The sequence below is a fragment of the Puma concolor genome, chromosome D2 (genome assembly GCF_028749965.1).
Source record: "Puma concolor isolate L17-30 chromosome D2, mPumCon1.1.hap2, whole genome shotgun sequence".
Taxonomy (NCBI): Eukaryota; Metazoa; Chordata; class Mammalia; order Carnivora; family Felidae; genus Puma; species Puma concolor.
Window position 1 is genome coordinate 47138696 of NC_141677.1, and position 16745 is coordinate 47155440.

The 16745-nt window shown below is 46.5% G+C and overlaps 1 protein-coding gene across 2 annotated transcripts in view; it reads right to left on the reverse strand.

The window, feature by feature from the left end:
* Positions 1-16745, reverse strand: part of FRMPD2 (FERM and PDZ domain containing 2) — a 96203-nt gene that overhangs the window by 74681 nt on the left and 4777 nt on the right. For both annotated transcript variants that reach the window (XM_086680215.1, XM_025918071.2), the window contains exons 2-4: positions 6441-6566; positions 4728-4885; positions 636-701 (exon numbers count right to left, since the gene is read on the reverse strand). In XM_086680215.1, the coding sequence (XP_086536341.1) occupies positions 636-701; positions 4728-4885; positions 6441-6566 (350 nt within the window). The remainder of the gene's footprint in view (positions 1-635; positions 702-4727; positions 4886-6440; positions 6567-16745) is intronic.

A 16745-nucleotide genomic window follows, 5' to 3' on the forward strand; every position in this document is an offset into this window, starting at 1 on the left:
AGGAAGGAAGGAAGGAAGGAAGGAAGGAAGGAAAAAAAGAAGGAAGAGGAGAATTCTCTGGCTCTTGTTACCCTGGTCTAAGAAATTCTTATAGTGTGAGATGAAAATTTGCACACACACACAAACACACATACTCTGTAGTCAAAAGTTTTATACAGTGCTGTGATAAAAGTTTAAAATTTTTCTATGCTTTAAGCTTTCTTGGAGTCTTTAATAAATTACTCTGCAAAATCTTGAAGAGGAAGGTAATAGAGGGAGCATTTTCCCAAATCAATTGAGCACAGAACCCTTTTTCAGGAAAGCATCTCACGTCAGGAACGGCTGCTTTAAAGCCTGTTTTATAAATCTGCATCTATAAAATCCTCTAGTTTGCCACTTCCTCTGAGCGGATAAGTCTTATTTTGCTTGCCAACCCTAAATCGTGGCTGCCTGGATGGCCATGTTGAGTAGCATTCTGCGGTGGTTTCTAAACTCAGCGGGAGCACTTCTGTAACCCGTTGGCAATGCCTTCCTAGAACCCAGGAGGACAGAGTGGTGACACAGAGCTCAAGAGAAGTGGTCCCTGTCCTGAAGAAAACTGCTCATTAAATCCAAAGACATGACCTGGCAAGACTTTGAGTACCTTGTTTACAGACCTGATTTTGTGGGACATGAAAGCCTGCTGACCAGTAGAGGGTCATTCCTAAAGAATAGACGTGCACCTGCTCAAGAGAAAAAGCACAAGATCAGATTTCGGTCACCTCTGGTATTCCATAGTCCTGCAAACAAATCACAATTCCATTTCCACGTGCGGCAGACAGTGTTGGCCGGCTAGCCCCCCCACCATCTGCAACTCCCGTGAACTTCCCGTCTCCCACTCTAGCGGCTTAAAACCACAGTGACCGTGACACCCCACTTTGGCAAGAGACGCAAGGGGAGTCTGTTAAGGGGCTTTTGAGAAAGCTTTTGCTTTACTGACAATAAGAACACAGTCCGTGGTCCCACTTTTTCCTCAATTTTGCCTCGAATGCTGACAACATATATGGATCATAGCTGCCATCTTGGGACCATGAGGCAACAGGCACCAGAAAAAAGACCAGCAGCTAAAAAGGGTAGAATGTAAATACACAGCCTGGATCCTCGATGACATTTACTGAGCCGCCAACCAATCCCGAGACTCCTTATGAAGCAAATAATAACTCTATCTGTGGTGCCAGCCGCTGCACTTTAGGCTTTCCGATGGTGCATAGCTGAAACCATCTGCACGTGTCACACTATGGGACAGCCTGCTTTAAAAGCATCACCTGTCAGAAAACAAGATGAAATGGAAGAACATTATCTGACTTCTCCACCCTCACTTTCTTCATCTTCAAAATGAGGATTCTGGGGCACCTGGGTGGCTCAGTCGGTTAAGTGTCTGACTTTGGCTCAGGTCATGCTCTCCCGGTTCATGGGTTTGAGCCCCCCATCAGGTTCTGTGCTGACAGCTCAGAGCCTGGAGTCTGCTTCAGATTGTGGGTCTCCTTCTTTCTCTGCCCATCTCCCGCTCACACTCTGTCTCTCTTGCTTTTAAAATAAACATTAAAAAAAATTTTAATAATAAAAAGAAAATAATAATAATAAAGTGAGTATTCTACCTGAATACTCATGAGGATTGAGTAAAAAGAACCTGCAAATGGTCATGAAAATTTTTTATCATTATCGGACGCGGAGCACTTACATGCCAAGCTCTGCTCCAAGCCTTTTACTTACATTAACTCATTCGGTCCTCACCACCATCCTGTGAGGTTGGTATTTTAATTGTCTCCATTATACAGAAGAGGCGACGCAAAGGCAACTTTGGGAACTTTCCCAAAGAAGACCTAAAGCCAGGCCCCGGAGCCTTGGCTATGTTGCTTCTGGATTATACTAAGTTTTCAATCGATGTCAATCTGTTATTGTTGTGGGGCTTCTACCGTAATTGACAAGGCGCATTCCCCTTAGGATCACGGGAAATGACTTTTGAGAACTTCAGAAGGGACACGCTGAGTTCATAAAACATAGTATGTGGAAAATACACGCTTATTTGAGCCATCCACTCAGTTAAGTACAAGTGACTTTGGTTTTGGCTTCTGGCATCCCTAGGTCAAGAGCATGTGTCCAGTATCACACGTGCCAATTGTCTCTCTGACCTTATATCCCCAACCCGATCAACCAGCCCTCTGAGGAACGTGACTAGACACCTGCAGACAAGTTCACAGATTTCATCCTCACCTCTGGAGAAATGGTCTTGAGAGCAGATGCTGGAGCCGCGCCCTGAGCACTGCCAGAGGCACCGTCCACACTGGGGAACTGACCTGGATTCCAAATGCTCTAAGTACCCTTGGTGGTGCCTAAGGCCAAAGTGACAACAGGCTTCCTCCCAAATCCCAAATACAGCCCCTTAGTATATGCTGCCTGGAGAAGGGTGGTGACAGTTTTGAATGCAACTCCTGGTGCCATGGGAAAGAACAGCATGATCGATTGTTGATGTCTGCCATGAGCACAGAATGGGGTGATAGTGGCTTGAGTGACTCATAGTTAGAGACCAGCGCACACCTTCCACCTGCACTGGAACTCGCCAAGCAGTGGGAAAAATGTCTCTGTGTTCTGGGAGAGCTGGATACTGGTCTGAGGAGAGGAGTCGGCATACATCCTCCAAGGCTCAGGATGGAGCCCAGAGCTGGGGGAAGATTGTGAGCACAGCCTCTGCTAAGACCACTTTCCTGACTGCTCACCTCACCTCCCACAGGACCTGAGCCAAGTTGGATGCAGAGAGGAGTCTGCAGTGGACGGAAGAGAAGAGCAATTAACAGAAATGAATGGCAGGGATGTGTTAAGAGGGGTAATGGCCAGGTGACCTGGCCTACTAAGCACCAGTTTGCCACAATTCATCCCCCCCCCCCCCAGGAAGCTAAGTCCCCTGCATTCCTGGGGTGCATCAGCATGCACCCCTCTAGTGGCTGCTCAGAAAGTCAGATCCCCCTGGGGTGCCTGGGTGGCTCAGTCGGTTAAGCGTCCAACTTGGGCTCAGGTCATGATCTCACAGTTTGTGAGTTGGAGCCCCACATCGGGCTCTGTGCTGACAGCTCAGAGCCTGGAGCCTGCTTCGGATTCTGTGTCTCATTCTTTCTCTGCCCCTCCCCCACTTGTGCTCTGTCTCTCAAAAATAAATAAAATGTTTAAAAAATTATAAAAAAAAGAAAAGAAAAGAAAGTCAGATCCCCTGGCTCCAGCTGTGGCATGTCAGCTGACTCCAGACTGTAGGAGGCGCCACCAGAGAGACCCAAACAGAGGGACTGAGAGGCACCCACATCTGTATCTAACACAGGGGTCCAGGGATTTATCCCTGAGATTCTGTCAGTGCAGGGAAGAGTAGAGGGGCTCGGGGTGCTGGGTGTGTGCCTGTGGGTGACAGAGTCAGGGCCAGTGCAATGGGGAACTTGATGCTTTCGCTATTGTGATCTGACTTGGAGACACGTGGGCCCAGATAAACCAACCCTGGAAGCCACCAAGACGCTGTTATCTGAGCCCGAAGGAAAAGCAGCCTCCATTCCAGGACACCTTCTCCTTCCAAGAGAGGCGGAATTTCCAGACTGTACTTTTCTCCTGAAAGGATGGCAGGAAGAAGCAGAACTCGCTGATTAAGAGCCCACTATGCCCTGAGTGCTGTGCGCCTGCCTTACACCACTTTCTCCTTAGATTTTCTTCTTACGGGGGCGCCTGGGTGGCTCAGTCGGTTAAGCATCCGACTTCAGCTCAGGTTATGCTCTCGCGGTTCATGAGTTTGATCCCCACATGGGGCTCGCTGCTGACAGTGCAGACCCCACTTCGGATCCTCTGTCCCCCCGCCCCCCCCCCCCCGGCCCCTGCCCTCCTTACTCTCTTTCTCTCTCTCTCTCTCTCAAAAGTAAATAAACATTTAAAAAAAGAATTTCTTCTTTTAAACATTGAATATAATGTTTACTAGACCTTTTGCTATCCAGAAGCAAAACAAGTCCGTGAAAAAACTAAAATTACCACTGATGTTGCCACCCAGAAATAATCACTGCAGGCACCTTGGTGTATATATTTTTAGAACTCTCTCTCTCCCCTGTGTGTGTGTGTGTGTGTGTGTGTGTGTGTGTGTGTTTACTAAACTAGGGTCACATTATACATGCATATATTTAGGTTCTTTTCAAGCCATTAAATAAGCCCCCACAGCCTCACTTTAATGCTATCTTATTTACTGGACATTGCTTCCAGTTTATCACTAATGTCAACAATACAACAATAAACATTACTGCAGTTAAATCAGTCTTTACTCCTACCTTAGGATCAACTCCTGGTTGGGGACGTTTTAGGGTTTTGCTACATGCTGCCACGGGTACCCATGGTTCAGACCGTGTACCCACAACTTTCCCAACACTTCTTTTTGAATATTTATAATAATCTGATGGATTAAGTCAAATTAACCCCGTTTTACAGGTGTAGAAATTGAAGCTCAGAGAAGGTGACCTGTCTTCATCGAATAACTAAAAGACTGGCAAAATAAATAAATAAATAAATAAATAAATAAATAAATAAATAAAAGCCTGGGAATAATATTCTTTAAATCCATTCTGCCTCAGTGTTCCTCGGTGCTAAACTGGGAGCTGGGGATGCCACCCCGAGGACAGATCCAAAGTCCTAGGACCAGGCCTTTCCCCGGGACAGGCCCAAAGGTGCCACAGAGATGCCCCACAACTTACCTGAGATGCGTCGGGCTGTTCATCGTCACTCTGTTCCTGTAGCAGTTCAGGGGCCTTGAAAGGAGCAGCCTCTATGTGAGAAATGTGGTTCTGGAAAGAAAGACTTCCGGCTGCAGACAGCAGGGCTGACCAGGGACAGACCACATAGTCCGAGGAATCTGAAAACAAGGCCATGATGGGAGTATAGAGACATGACCACTGTCCGGAGGGCCAGTCGTAGGACTGCGACCAGCAGGTGCCCCTGGGATGGACTGAGCAATGCCCAGGGAAACATGAAGTGGATACAACCCAGATACATGCGTGCACAAGACCACGTGTTACCAAGGGCGACCACAGTGGTGGCCAGGAAACCAGCCACCTGCATCCAAATTCCTCAGTGCCCCAAGCGTCTCAAGGTCAGAGGTCCACTTGGAAATAAGCCCAAGTCTGAGTTCTTTGGAGCCAAGCCTGGGACCAAGGCAGCTGGTCTTCTGGGCGTACTGTAGGGGTTCATCAGTCTCCCCTCCCCCATCCCGGAACCGACACCCGGGGCAGGGAGGAGGGAGTGAAGAATCACGGGGAGGGTGAAACTGAATGAAGGTAGAGGTGCACAGCAGCCTCCTTTATCTTCCCACACTGGGACCCGCCTGATTGCTCATGTGGTCTCACTCATGTGTGGGGAGCCTCGGCTGCGGTCTCGCGGGTGACTTCGGAGCTGACATGTGAGTGTGCGTGCTCAGCCTTTGTTCCAGTTATTAACGTAAGGCTTCGCAGCTCCAAATTCACCTTTCAATACCTGCTCCCTGAAGCAAGCTCTCCTTTACAGCGAGTGCGTCATGCAGCTTTCTCAGTAGAGGGCGCTAGAGAGACATGGCGGGAGGCGGGGCCCTCCTGCTGTTTTGGGTCTCAGAGCGCGGGCGGGAGGACACTTGGTGACGCTCTGCCCTGACAAAGGACCCGTGGTCCAGCACGCACCTCCCGGCCCCAAGTGATCACTGCTTCTGCACAGACGCCGCGGGCTCCAGGCCTCCTGGCAGCACTAGCTCCGGAAGTTATGTCTCCCCGCTGCCCTCCTCCATCCAGAGGGTCACCCTCGCCCCTGGTGGCTATTCCTGTGCCTCGCTTGTCCAGTCAATGCCAGACCCTTCTGGCCCCGCAAAGCAGCGAACTTCGCCTTCATCGTGGGCTCCAAGCACAGCAATTCCAGCAAATCTGAACCCCGATCTGGGGAAGGGGCTTCCCTTCCAAGTTTGTCCCTCACTGGTACTTCCCTCAGTCCTGGGGAACCATATCTTACAATTACTCTTCTGTTGGAATTTAATAATTCTTTATATTAACCTCCCTCCCGCTCTTTAGACCACCTAGCGTGTGGGTTCTAGCCCCTGATGGGGCACAGGTGATACACCATCTGGCAGGAGACAATATGGGAGTGTCAACAGGGCAGCCCCCTGCCTCCTGTCCCTTATGCTCAGACTGTCCAGGTGTTGGGAGAGGCCCATATAGCTGCAGCCGCTAGAAGCTCCCTAGAAGCAAGGCCTTGTTTCAACTCTGCTGCATGCCATGGGTCCGAGAGACAGGCCTGCCTTCCCAGGGCAACTCCATAGGCAGGTGTCATTTGACTACTTGATCTAATGCTTTGGACTGATAACAGATCTGAGAAGCAGCAGTCAGAGATGGCTTGGGAAGCTTTGCGTTCAACTCCCTGCGATTCATGTGGCCCAAACACCCTCTTACCTTCACGAATGTCTTCCAGGAGCCGCTCCGCAGCTAGGTACAAGAGGGACCAGATTTCCTCCTCCGACAGAGCTTCGCCCCTGACCTGCAGGGCGCTGGCCAGGGTCACAGAGGCCGGGCTCATACCTGCAGAGACATGCCTGTGGCAGAGTCCCCACAACGTCCACCAGCTCTCCGGGCCCGTACTCACCACTCCAGCCCAGGCACAGTCCAGCCCCCTCTGCAGCCTGGCAACACCATGTTTTCATCACCTGCATCCCCGGGGCTGGGCACAGGGCTAGGCACACAGAGGAAGCTACAGAAATGTTTTCTGGGGGGACCTGCGAGGCTGCCTGGCTGAATCGGTGAATGAGGAAATAAACTCCGAAATGAAAGCTTAGGCGAATGAATGAATGAGTGAATGAACAAATGAAGCATGAGAATGGCACCGCCCTCTGAGCTGGGCTGCACTGTTGAAAAGAGCTCCCTTGGCCCAGGTAGCATCCTCTGCCTGCTCTCCTCTCTGTCTGGGAAAGTAGGTTAGCGGCATTTTTTTTAAATCTCCACTACATGATTCATGGCTTTTCCCCTGCCACACGCCGAGTCGGATGTGGCGCCAGCATCAGCCCTGTCTGTAATGATCACGACACCTGCCTGAGGAGTGAAAATCACTGGAAGGAAGGCGAGTCCTGTGTTTTGAAAAAGTGCATGCTCAGGGAAGCGTGGGACTGACCCGCCAGAGGAGGGGTGAGGGAGGCTGGTCTTCTCTTTTCCTCTCTTCTTAGAAGGGCTCCTTTCGACCAAAGCTGACATTTAAATGTCTGTCCTCCTGACACAGCTGCCACCCACTAATCTCCAGCCCCAGGTGGGGTGACAGCAGGAAGAGGCCAGGCAGGCTTTTCCTAATCCATTTACGTCATTGATCTTTTCTGTGGCCTCAGGGAGGGCGGGAGGGCGGTGTGGGGGGCAGGGCAGAGAGAGCACTTTAGGGCACCCTCATCCCTCTGTCCAACATGGCCAAGCCAAGCTCTCCACTCACCACCTGCTCAGCTCTACGTACTCCTGTAGTCCAACCTCCTCCGGCCTCAGGAAGAGAGTTGGACTCCCAGAAGAAAAAAGCCTTGCACGTCCTCCTCTCCCCTGGGGACCAGAGGTGTGCTGGAGCCAGACCTAGGCCGGAAGCTTGATGTGTGAGATGCTACAACAAGGAGTCTGCAAAGAAAGCCCGTCATTCCCATTGGCAGACAGGAAGGCAGTCCAAGGTCACCCAGGTAAAAAGTAATAGATTCAAAGCTAAAGTGCAGAGCCTCTCTTGTCTTTCTTTTTTCTCTTCCTCCTACTTCTTTATCTAAACTTGGCTTGAGACATATGGATTAGGCATTCCCCATGCTGCCACATGTTCCCAGCTCTCTGCAGCCAGCGTAAAAGGCTACTTATTAGAGAACAAACAAAGGGACAAGATTAGGACTCTCAAATACGAAATCTCTGAATCTCAAGATTTCTCACGAAATACCAAATGTGGTGTGGTTTGTTTTCCCATCACTATATGACTAGAAAAAAATTGCATTAAAAGAATTTTAGGGTGGTGTGGTGTGGCTAGTCAAGACCATCATTTCAATATAGTAATTCAACTTTCAACAAATAGTGCTGGATTCATCATGGGAGAAAGAAAAAAAAAACCCTCTTATCTTATATAAAAATTAATTCAGGGCACCTGGGTGTCTCAGTCGGTTGAGAGTCCGACCTTGGCCCAGGTTAAGATCTGGGGCACCTGGGTGGCTCAGTCAGTTGGGCGACCGACTTCAGCTCAGGTCATGATCTCATGGTCCATGAGTTCGAGCCCCGCGTCGGGCTCTGTGCTGACAGCTCGGAGCCTGGAGCCTGCTTCGGATTCTGTGTCTCCCTCTCTCTCTGCCCCTCCCCTGCTCATGCTCTGTCTCTCTCTGTCTCAAAAATAAATAAAAACATTAAAAAAAAAAAAAAAAGATCTCACAGTTCGTGAATTCAAGCTCCACATCAGGCTCGCTGCTGTCAGCACAGAGCCTGGAGCCTGCTTTGGATCCTCTGCCCATTTCTCTCTCCACCCCTCCTCTACTCATGCTCTCTCTCACTCTCTCTCTCTCAGAAATGAATAAACATTTAAAAAAACTAAAAATTAACTGAAAATGAGTCATAGACCTAATATAGAACATAAAACTGTAAGTTTTTAGGAAATAACACATCGAGGCAAATATTCAGGATCTAGGATGAAGCAAAGAGTTCTCAGATTTGACACTGACATCATAGCTTAGCCTCGCCTACCTTACATGTGTTCAGAACACTCAGATTAGCCTACAGTTGGGCAAAATCACCTAACACGAAGCCCGTTTTATAATAGAGTGTTAAATATCTGATGTAATTTATTGAACACTACTGAAAGTGAAAAATAGAGTGGTTTAAGTGTATCGGTTGTTTACCCTTGTGACCACCTGGCTGACTGGGAGCTGAGGCTCCAGGCCACTGCCCAGCATCACGAGAGAGGATTGTAGTGCATCCTGCTAGCCCAGAAAAGGATCAAAATTCAATGTCTGAAGTACAGTTTCCACTGAATGTGTGTGGCTTTTGCACCATCGTAAAGTCAAAAACTTGTAACTCAAGCCATTACAAATTGGGGTCATCTATAAATAAAGAACTCTTGGGGAGCCTGGGTGGCTGAGTTGGTTAAGCGTCCGACTTCGGCTCAGATCATGATCTCACGGTTCAAGAGTTTGAGCCCCGTGTCAGGTTCTGTGCTGACAGCTCAGAGCCTGGAGCCTGCTTGGGATTTTGTGTGTGTGTGTGTGTGTGTGTGTGTGTGTGTGTGTGTGTGTGTCTTTCCGCCCCCCCCCCCCCCCACTCACTCTCGGTCTCTCTCTGTCTCAAAAATAAATAAACACTAAAAAAAAAAGTATAAATAAAGAACCCTCACAATTCACTGTAAAAAGACAACCTAATTTTAAAATGGGTAGAGACGTCAACTGTGCTTCAATAATAAATAAATTCAAAGTAGAATAAAAAAATGACTACAATAGGCAAAACTGAGAGTGTCGCAGGCCAACTGGAATGTATGGCCACCCAAATCTTTTTTTTAAAATGGGCAAAGACTATGAACATACATTTCTCCAAAGATGTACAAATAACTGATAAGCACATGAAAAGTGCTCAACATAATTAGTCATTAGGTAAATGCAAATCAAAACCACAATGTGATACCATTTCAGATCTATAAGGATGGTTATAGCCAAAAAGTGTTGACAAAAATGTGGAGAAATTGGAACCCTCACATATTGCTGATAGGGATGTAAAATAATGAAGCCACTTTGGAAAACGGTTCGGCAGTTCCTCAAAGAGTTAATCATAGAGTTACCATGTGACTCCACAATTCCACTCCTTGGTAGATACCCAAGACAAATGAAAGCATATGTGACACCAAAACTTACGCACAAACATTCATAGCTGCATCCTTGATAGTATCCAAAAAGTGGAAACAACCCAAACGTTCCTTAACTAATGAATGAATATACAAAATTGTATCCACATACAATGGAATGCTATCTGGCCATAAAAAGGAACAAAGTCCTGCTACATGCTGCAAGATGGATGAATCTTTTTTCTTATACCCCTTTATTAAGGTGTAACTGACATACAAAAAGCTGTATATATTTAATGTATGCAACCTGATGAGTTTAGAGATAAGTACATATTCATGAAACCATCACCACGATCTATGCCATACAAGACTGATGAATCTTGAAAACAATCTGCCAAGTAAAGGAAGTCAGCCACTAAAGGTCACATTTCATATGATTGCATTCTTAGGAAATATCCAGAAGAGGCGAATGAATAGAAACGGAAAGATCAGTGGTTTGGCAAGGGTTTGGGGGAAGGGCAGGTGGAGAGTGACTGAAGTGGGTACAGATTTCTTAACAGCTTGATGACAATACTCTGGAATTAGTTATGATAGTTACACAATCTTGTGAACATACCAAAAACTTCTGAATTGTGAACATTAAAAGGTGACTTATGGTATGTGAATTACACCATAAATGTGAATAATTTTTTTTTAATTTTTTTTACATTTATTTATTTTTGAGAGACACAGAGACAGAGCGTGAGCAGGGGAGGGGCAGAGGGAGAGGGAGACTCAGAATCAGAAGCAGACTCCAGGCTCCGAGCTGTCAGCACAGAGCCCCATGTGGGGCTCGAACCCACAAACCGTGAGATCATACCTGAGCCTAAGTTCGGACGTTTAACCGACTGAGCCACCCAGGTGCCCCCATAAATGTGAATAATTTTTAAGAGAAAAGCAAGGAATGGAAAGGAACTTATAATTAAAAGACAGATCATGAGGTGCGTGGGTGGCTCAGTCAGTTAAGCATCTGACTTCAGCTCAGGTTGTGATCTTGCAGTCCATGAGTTCCAGCCCCACGTCAGGCTCTGTGCTGACAGTGCAGAGCCTGGAGCCTACTTCAGATCCTGTGTCTCCCCCTTCTTTCTGCCCCTCCCCCATTCATTCTCTTTCTTTCTCTCTCTCAAAAATAAATAAACATTTAAAAAAAATTTTTAAAGACAGATCAAATTAATAAATGAGTAAAAGTAAATATAGTATCTAGGAATGTACATGTGAGGGACAAAGCTACAGAAACAAGAGGATGACTGTAAAAGTCTGGATAATGATTACCTTTGGGGGAGTGAGGGCCTGTGATTGAGATGGAGGATATGGAAGGGTTTCTGGAATGGGGGGCAAAGTCCTGTTTCTTAGCCTCAGTGATGGCTCAAATAAGGTGTTCATCTTACAATGACTCGGTAAGCTAAACATTTGTTGTAACGGTTCTCTGGGTCCGTTCTTTTACGATAAGTTTAAAACAATTTCAAGCATTGCCCTGCTAAAAATGTTTTTAGGCAAATCCAAAAAATAGCACTCCATTTCCACCTCCTTTCTTGAAATACAAATCCAGCAATTTTCATCAGTTATGTTAGACTCTATCTGAAATGCTGCCAACAAATGCCAACCAGATTAAGAGGCCCAACCATTCTTTCCATCTAGGGTGGATAAGGAAACAGCCAACATCTAGAAAAGCACATAACTGCTCGGGTTGGCTAGTCAAACACCCCTCTCTGTGGTTGGAACCAAGAGTTCTTTGAGGCTTGAAGTTGCCATTCTCGTTGCTGGTGTATCAGGATTACAGCTTCCACGTCAAAGGCAACAAACCCCAAACACAGGAGGTAATGCCTGTGAATTAGTCATCAGCCTCTCCATTAAAAAAAAAACAAAATACGACAACAACAAACCCATCCCACTGTTCCAAGACATGTGCATGCTCCCACTGCAGAAAGAGATGTCTACGTTCTGCTTTTCTGTACAAACTCTCTCTGACCCCAGGGCCACAGATGAACGTGACATTCTGTCCACAGGAGTGAGTTGTGCCTCCAGGGAGTGCCAACACTTGGGAACCATTGGTGGCCCCGAATCTCCACGGCAGCCCTGACCACACCCCTCCACTCTGGTAGGCAGTAACCTGTTTGGGGATATACTTCAGGGACTCCATTTCAGTCCACTAGTCCTTAAGAAGCAACCCAAATATATGTTAACATTGCAATATTGCAAATTCCATTTCAGGGCCAGCTGACAACACCAATACAAGGAGACACTCCCTAGCGCTTACTGTGCACCAGGCACTGTTCCAAGGGCTTTATGTGCACCAGTCCCGGTTTATGAGACAGCCGCCATCAGCCCTGCCCCGGCATGCCGTGATGCCTCCGGGCTTGCATCCAAGTGTTTGTCTACACAGTCTGGTGGTGAGGTACCACTGCGCCGTGAACTGGAAGGGGACCATTAACCATCTAAGGGACAGAGAGATCCCACCACACAGATAAACCCTGCCTTCCTGCCAGTGAGGAAGCTCTGGGAAAGCGTCCAGCCCATGGCCATGCTTCTGGGGGGACAGCTCTGTTGTCTCTCATTCACTTCCCAGGCTCACACCTCTGTGGGCCAAGTCCTGTATGTTGACTCGATTCTCCGAACGCTTCTGCAGTCATCTCGTAACCCAAAAGTCTCCTCCATCTGAGGCCTCATTGCTGTTCAGGAGTTTCCTCAGGCTCCCTTCCGTAAGTTCCCACGCTTTGGTGCATTCTGTCTCTAGGGAGTCTCCTCTACTGGCCTCCGGCTTCATAGCCCTTCTCTGGTCTGGCTCGGCCTAGAAGCTCTGCCCATGCCCTCGACATCCTTGCCTCAGCCATCCCTTTATTTAACAAATCCTACCAAGGAGTTAGTATATTTTAAGCTGTAAATAGAAACATGAAAATATACCATCCTACCCTGGCAAGTCTTACATTCTAGTGGGGATGGGCAGAGGGGCACCGATACCGAACAGGTAAACAGAGGAACAAAATAAGTCCACAGAGAGATAGACTGTGAAGAAGAGGTAGACAAGGCTGTGCACTTGAGCCGGAGTGGTCAAGGAAGGCACCATATGAGCTGAGACTTGAAGGTTGAGAAGGTGCCTGCGAGGGAAGTGGAAGGGACAAGGCACACTGCCTCTGGTCTCGTGGGGACAGCCAGTGGGTGACCACCCCCTCCCTGAAACACTACCCGTTGCTTCAGATCCCGGTTTCCCGTGACTCCCTCTCGCTGTCCCTGGAATGTCGTCCCCCAGGGTGCTAGCTCCGGCCCTGCGCTGGTTTCCTATGGCTGCTGGGACAAATTACCACCAGCCTGATGGATGAAAGCAACAGAAATTTATCATCTCAGAGAAATCAGTTTCACTGAGCTGAAATCGGGCGGTGGGCAGGGCCGCATTCCCTCCAGAAGTTCCAAGGGAGGGTCTGCTCCTTGTCTCTTCCTGTTTCTGGTGGCAGCCAGCATTTCTTGACTTGTGGCCACATCATTCTAATGTCTGCTTCCATGGTCTCATCACCTTCTCCTCTTCTATTTTAAATCTCCCTCTGTCTGCCTCTTACAAGGATATTTGTGATTGCATCTAGTAGGGCCTGCCTAGATGATCCAGGATAATCTCCCCATTTCAAGACCCTTCAACCTCATCACATCTGCAGTTGTTTTTGCCATTTAAGGTAGTATTCATGGATTCCACAGATCAGGATGTATATATCTTTTTTGTGGTGGGGGGAAGCATTGTTCAACCTACCACCAGCTCTTTTTCATTCAACAGTCTACTGTTGGCTAAAAAAAGACGTGAGCTCTGGGAGGTTGAAACTCCAGCTCCCTAACTTCCTGGCTATGTGAGCTTGGGCACAGAGCATATATATACTTAACCTCTCTGAGCCTCAGTTTTGTCATCTGGGATATAATGTTAATCATAGCATCTACCTCATGTAACTGTTAGGAAATTATATTCCAGGGCTCAGTATGTAAAATGTGATGAACACATCTTATTTCCATTTCTTTCCATCTCTGCTCTAACCACCCAGAAAGGGATTTTAAGCATCAAAGCTGCTGAGAAGTTTCCAAGTATGAGATTCTTAAGATATGGTGTTAATTGTTTCCATCTGTCTGCCAGGATTGAGGTGCTATAAACAACCCATTTTAAACCTTAGCAAAATGCCTAAAATATCTCAAGGTCCCCAAAATAGACACCCTAGGGAGGAACCAGGGAAGGATGTGGGGCTCCCAAGGAATCAAAGCTCTCAGAATGATCCTTTTCCCTTCCTCCTTTTGGTCCTTATGTTTCCCTTCATTCCTTCTCCCTTTGGACATTCATTAAAAACCATCTGCTTGCACTCAGACCAAAATCTGAGCGAAACTTTCCAGAAGGCAAATGGCATCATTCCCCCAGGAGGAAAAGTCAGCTTCTGCCTCATCTGGGCTCCATTGAAAGCCTCATCTGGGCTAAAGGTGTCAGGGCTCTTAACTTCCGGCACTCTCCTACTGGGAGATCCTTGGAAGCTGATCTCAATTCTGAGTTCTTCACACAGATCCTGCCCTACTGCCCTATATAAATACTGGCTGTAGCACCAACGTAGTGTGACCTTGAGCAAGAGCACTCTCAAAATCTCTTCTCCCCGCTGTAAAATGGAGATGATACATCCTGCCTTACAAGATGGTTGTGAGAAGCAGAACAAGCTGGTGAGAACATGGCAACTAGCAGATGTCCTACCTTTCTTCAGTGTTCCCAGACGGAACCTTGCATTTGTAGAAAAGAGAATGGATGTTCCAGTACAGAAAAACATTTAGAGTGTTTTAGAGAAGGGTTTTTCTCATCGCCCATATTTGCTTACATTCGACTTACCTCATATTTGCTACATTCCTATATAACCCGTGCTGATAAGACCAGTTTTTTATTTGAGTGAATGCATTCAGGGCAACTGCATATTTTATAGGAAATGGAAAATTAGTATTGGACAACAATAGAAGGTAATTATCTATTTCTTTTAAATCCTTGAATTCTTGCCAGATAATATTGCCTTCCAATGGTCCCAAAGCCTGGTCTTTCATTGTGAAAGGAGCCATTCGTTTGAGAAATGTGAAAGCCTAGGGTTCCAGACAGACTTTCTTCTTGTGATAATCAGAAGAATTTAAGTAAAATGTCAAAAATATAATTCACTGTTATTAATGCACTTCGTGTTCCACCTGTGTTCTTTGGTCCTGCTTGTCCTTTAGGAAGAGCTGTATCCTCCATTTCTAAGGCTGCAGGGCCAGTTTTAATGTAATTCATACTCAGAGATGATTGATTGAGTCCTCACCAATTTTACTTGAAGGCAATGCCTTCCAAGGAGAATAGCCCTTTGCAGCTTATAGAGTTTGCATACATTTTTGTGATTCCCACAAAAATCCTTCAAGGCGAGGCAAAATGATCCCCATATCCAGATGAGGAAACTGAGAATTTAACTGACTTAAGGTCCCCAAATTTGCATGGCTAGTAAGTGCCATTTAAGTTTCTAAAGGAGGGGATGGTGGGCTTGTAAGCTAACAAGACTAATTGAAGCTACGTATGTTTAAATCATTATTCAGTTTATTCAAAGTTGTGAATTTTAGGTGAGAATCAGTCTTGTTAGGTTGATAAGAATGGTCTGGTATTTCAGGACAGCTGCTTTGGGGCTGTAGAAAAACAATAATAATAAAATAAAATAAAGTTGTGAATTTTAACAGCTGCTGTCTTGAGCCTTCAAATTCAGCTTTAAAGTATTAAGATCCATTCATCTGGTGATTTATATATAAAAAGAGCTACTTCACATGATTTTTTTTTAATGTTTATTTTTGAGAGAGAGAGAGAGAAAGAGAGAGCAGGGGAGGGGCAGAGAGAGGGAGACAACAGAATCTGAAGCAGGCTCCAGGCTCTGAGCCGTCAGCACAGAGCCTGACATGGGGCTTAAACTCACGAACCACAAGATCATGACCTGAGCCAAAGTCGAATGCTTAACCGGCTAAGCCACCCAGGCGCCCCTATTTCACATGATATTTGACTAATGTTCACCTAATTTATAATATAACTGTTGTCAGCAGTTCTCCAGAGAGCCAGGTTTATTGATATATATGAAGTTAAATATATTTATTTAAATTTAAATATATTTATTTAAATATAAATTATATTTATAGTTTTTTGTTTAAATTGGCTCACATGAATGCGGGGCTGGCAAGTCTGAAATCCACAGGACAGACTAGTGGGCTAGAAACTTGTGTAGGAGTTGATGTTGTTGTCTTTTTGTTTTTAAGTTTATTTATTATTTATTTTGAGAGAGAGAGAGTAAGTAGAGGAGGGGCAGAAAGAGAGAGGGAGAGAGAGAATCCCAGAATCCCAAATAGGCTCTGTGCTGTTAAGCGTGGAGCCCCAATGCAGGGCTCAATCCCACAAACCATGAGATCATGACCTGAGCCAAAATTAAGAGTCAGATGCTCAACCAACTGAGCCACTCAGGCACCCTGATGCTATAGTCTTGAGGCACAATTTATTCTCCTTTGAGGGAACCTCGGTTTTGCTTTTAAGGTTTTTCAACTGACTGGCTTGGGCTCACCCACATTACATATATCCCTTAATTTAATGTCAACTGATTATAGACGTTAACCCCATCTATAAAGCACCTTCATAGCAAAAGTCTTACCATTGCCCCAATCCAGTCTCCATCCTACAGAGAGACCTCTTCCTAAAACACATTTGACCATATGACTCTTCCACATTAAAGCCTTCAGTGGCTTTGTGTTTTCCATAGAATCATTTCCATTTCCTGACTCCTAAACAAAGCTTATGCGACCTCCAGTCCACCCTTCCACACTGATCTCCAGCGACTTCCCCTTGCCTCCATAGCCTCTCTCCAAGTTCCAGATGCACCACACCCCTCTCATCTCCTGTCCTC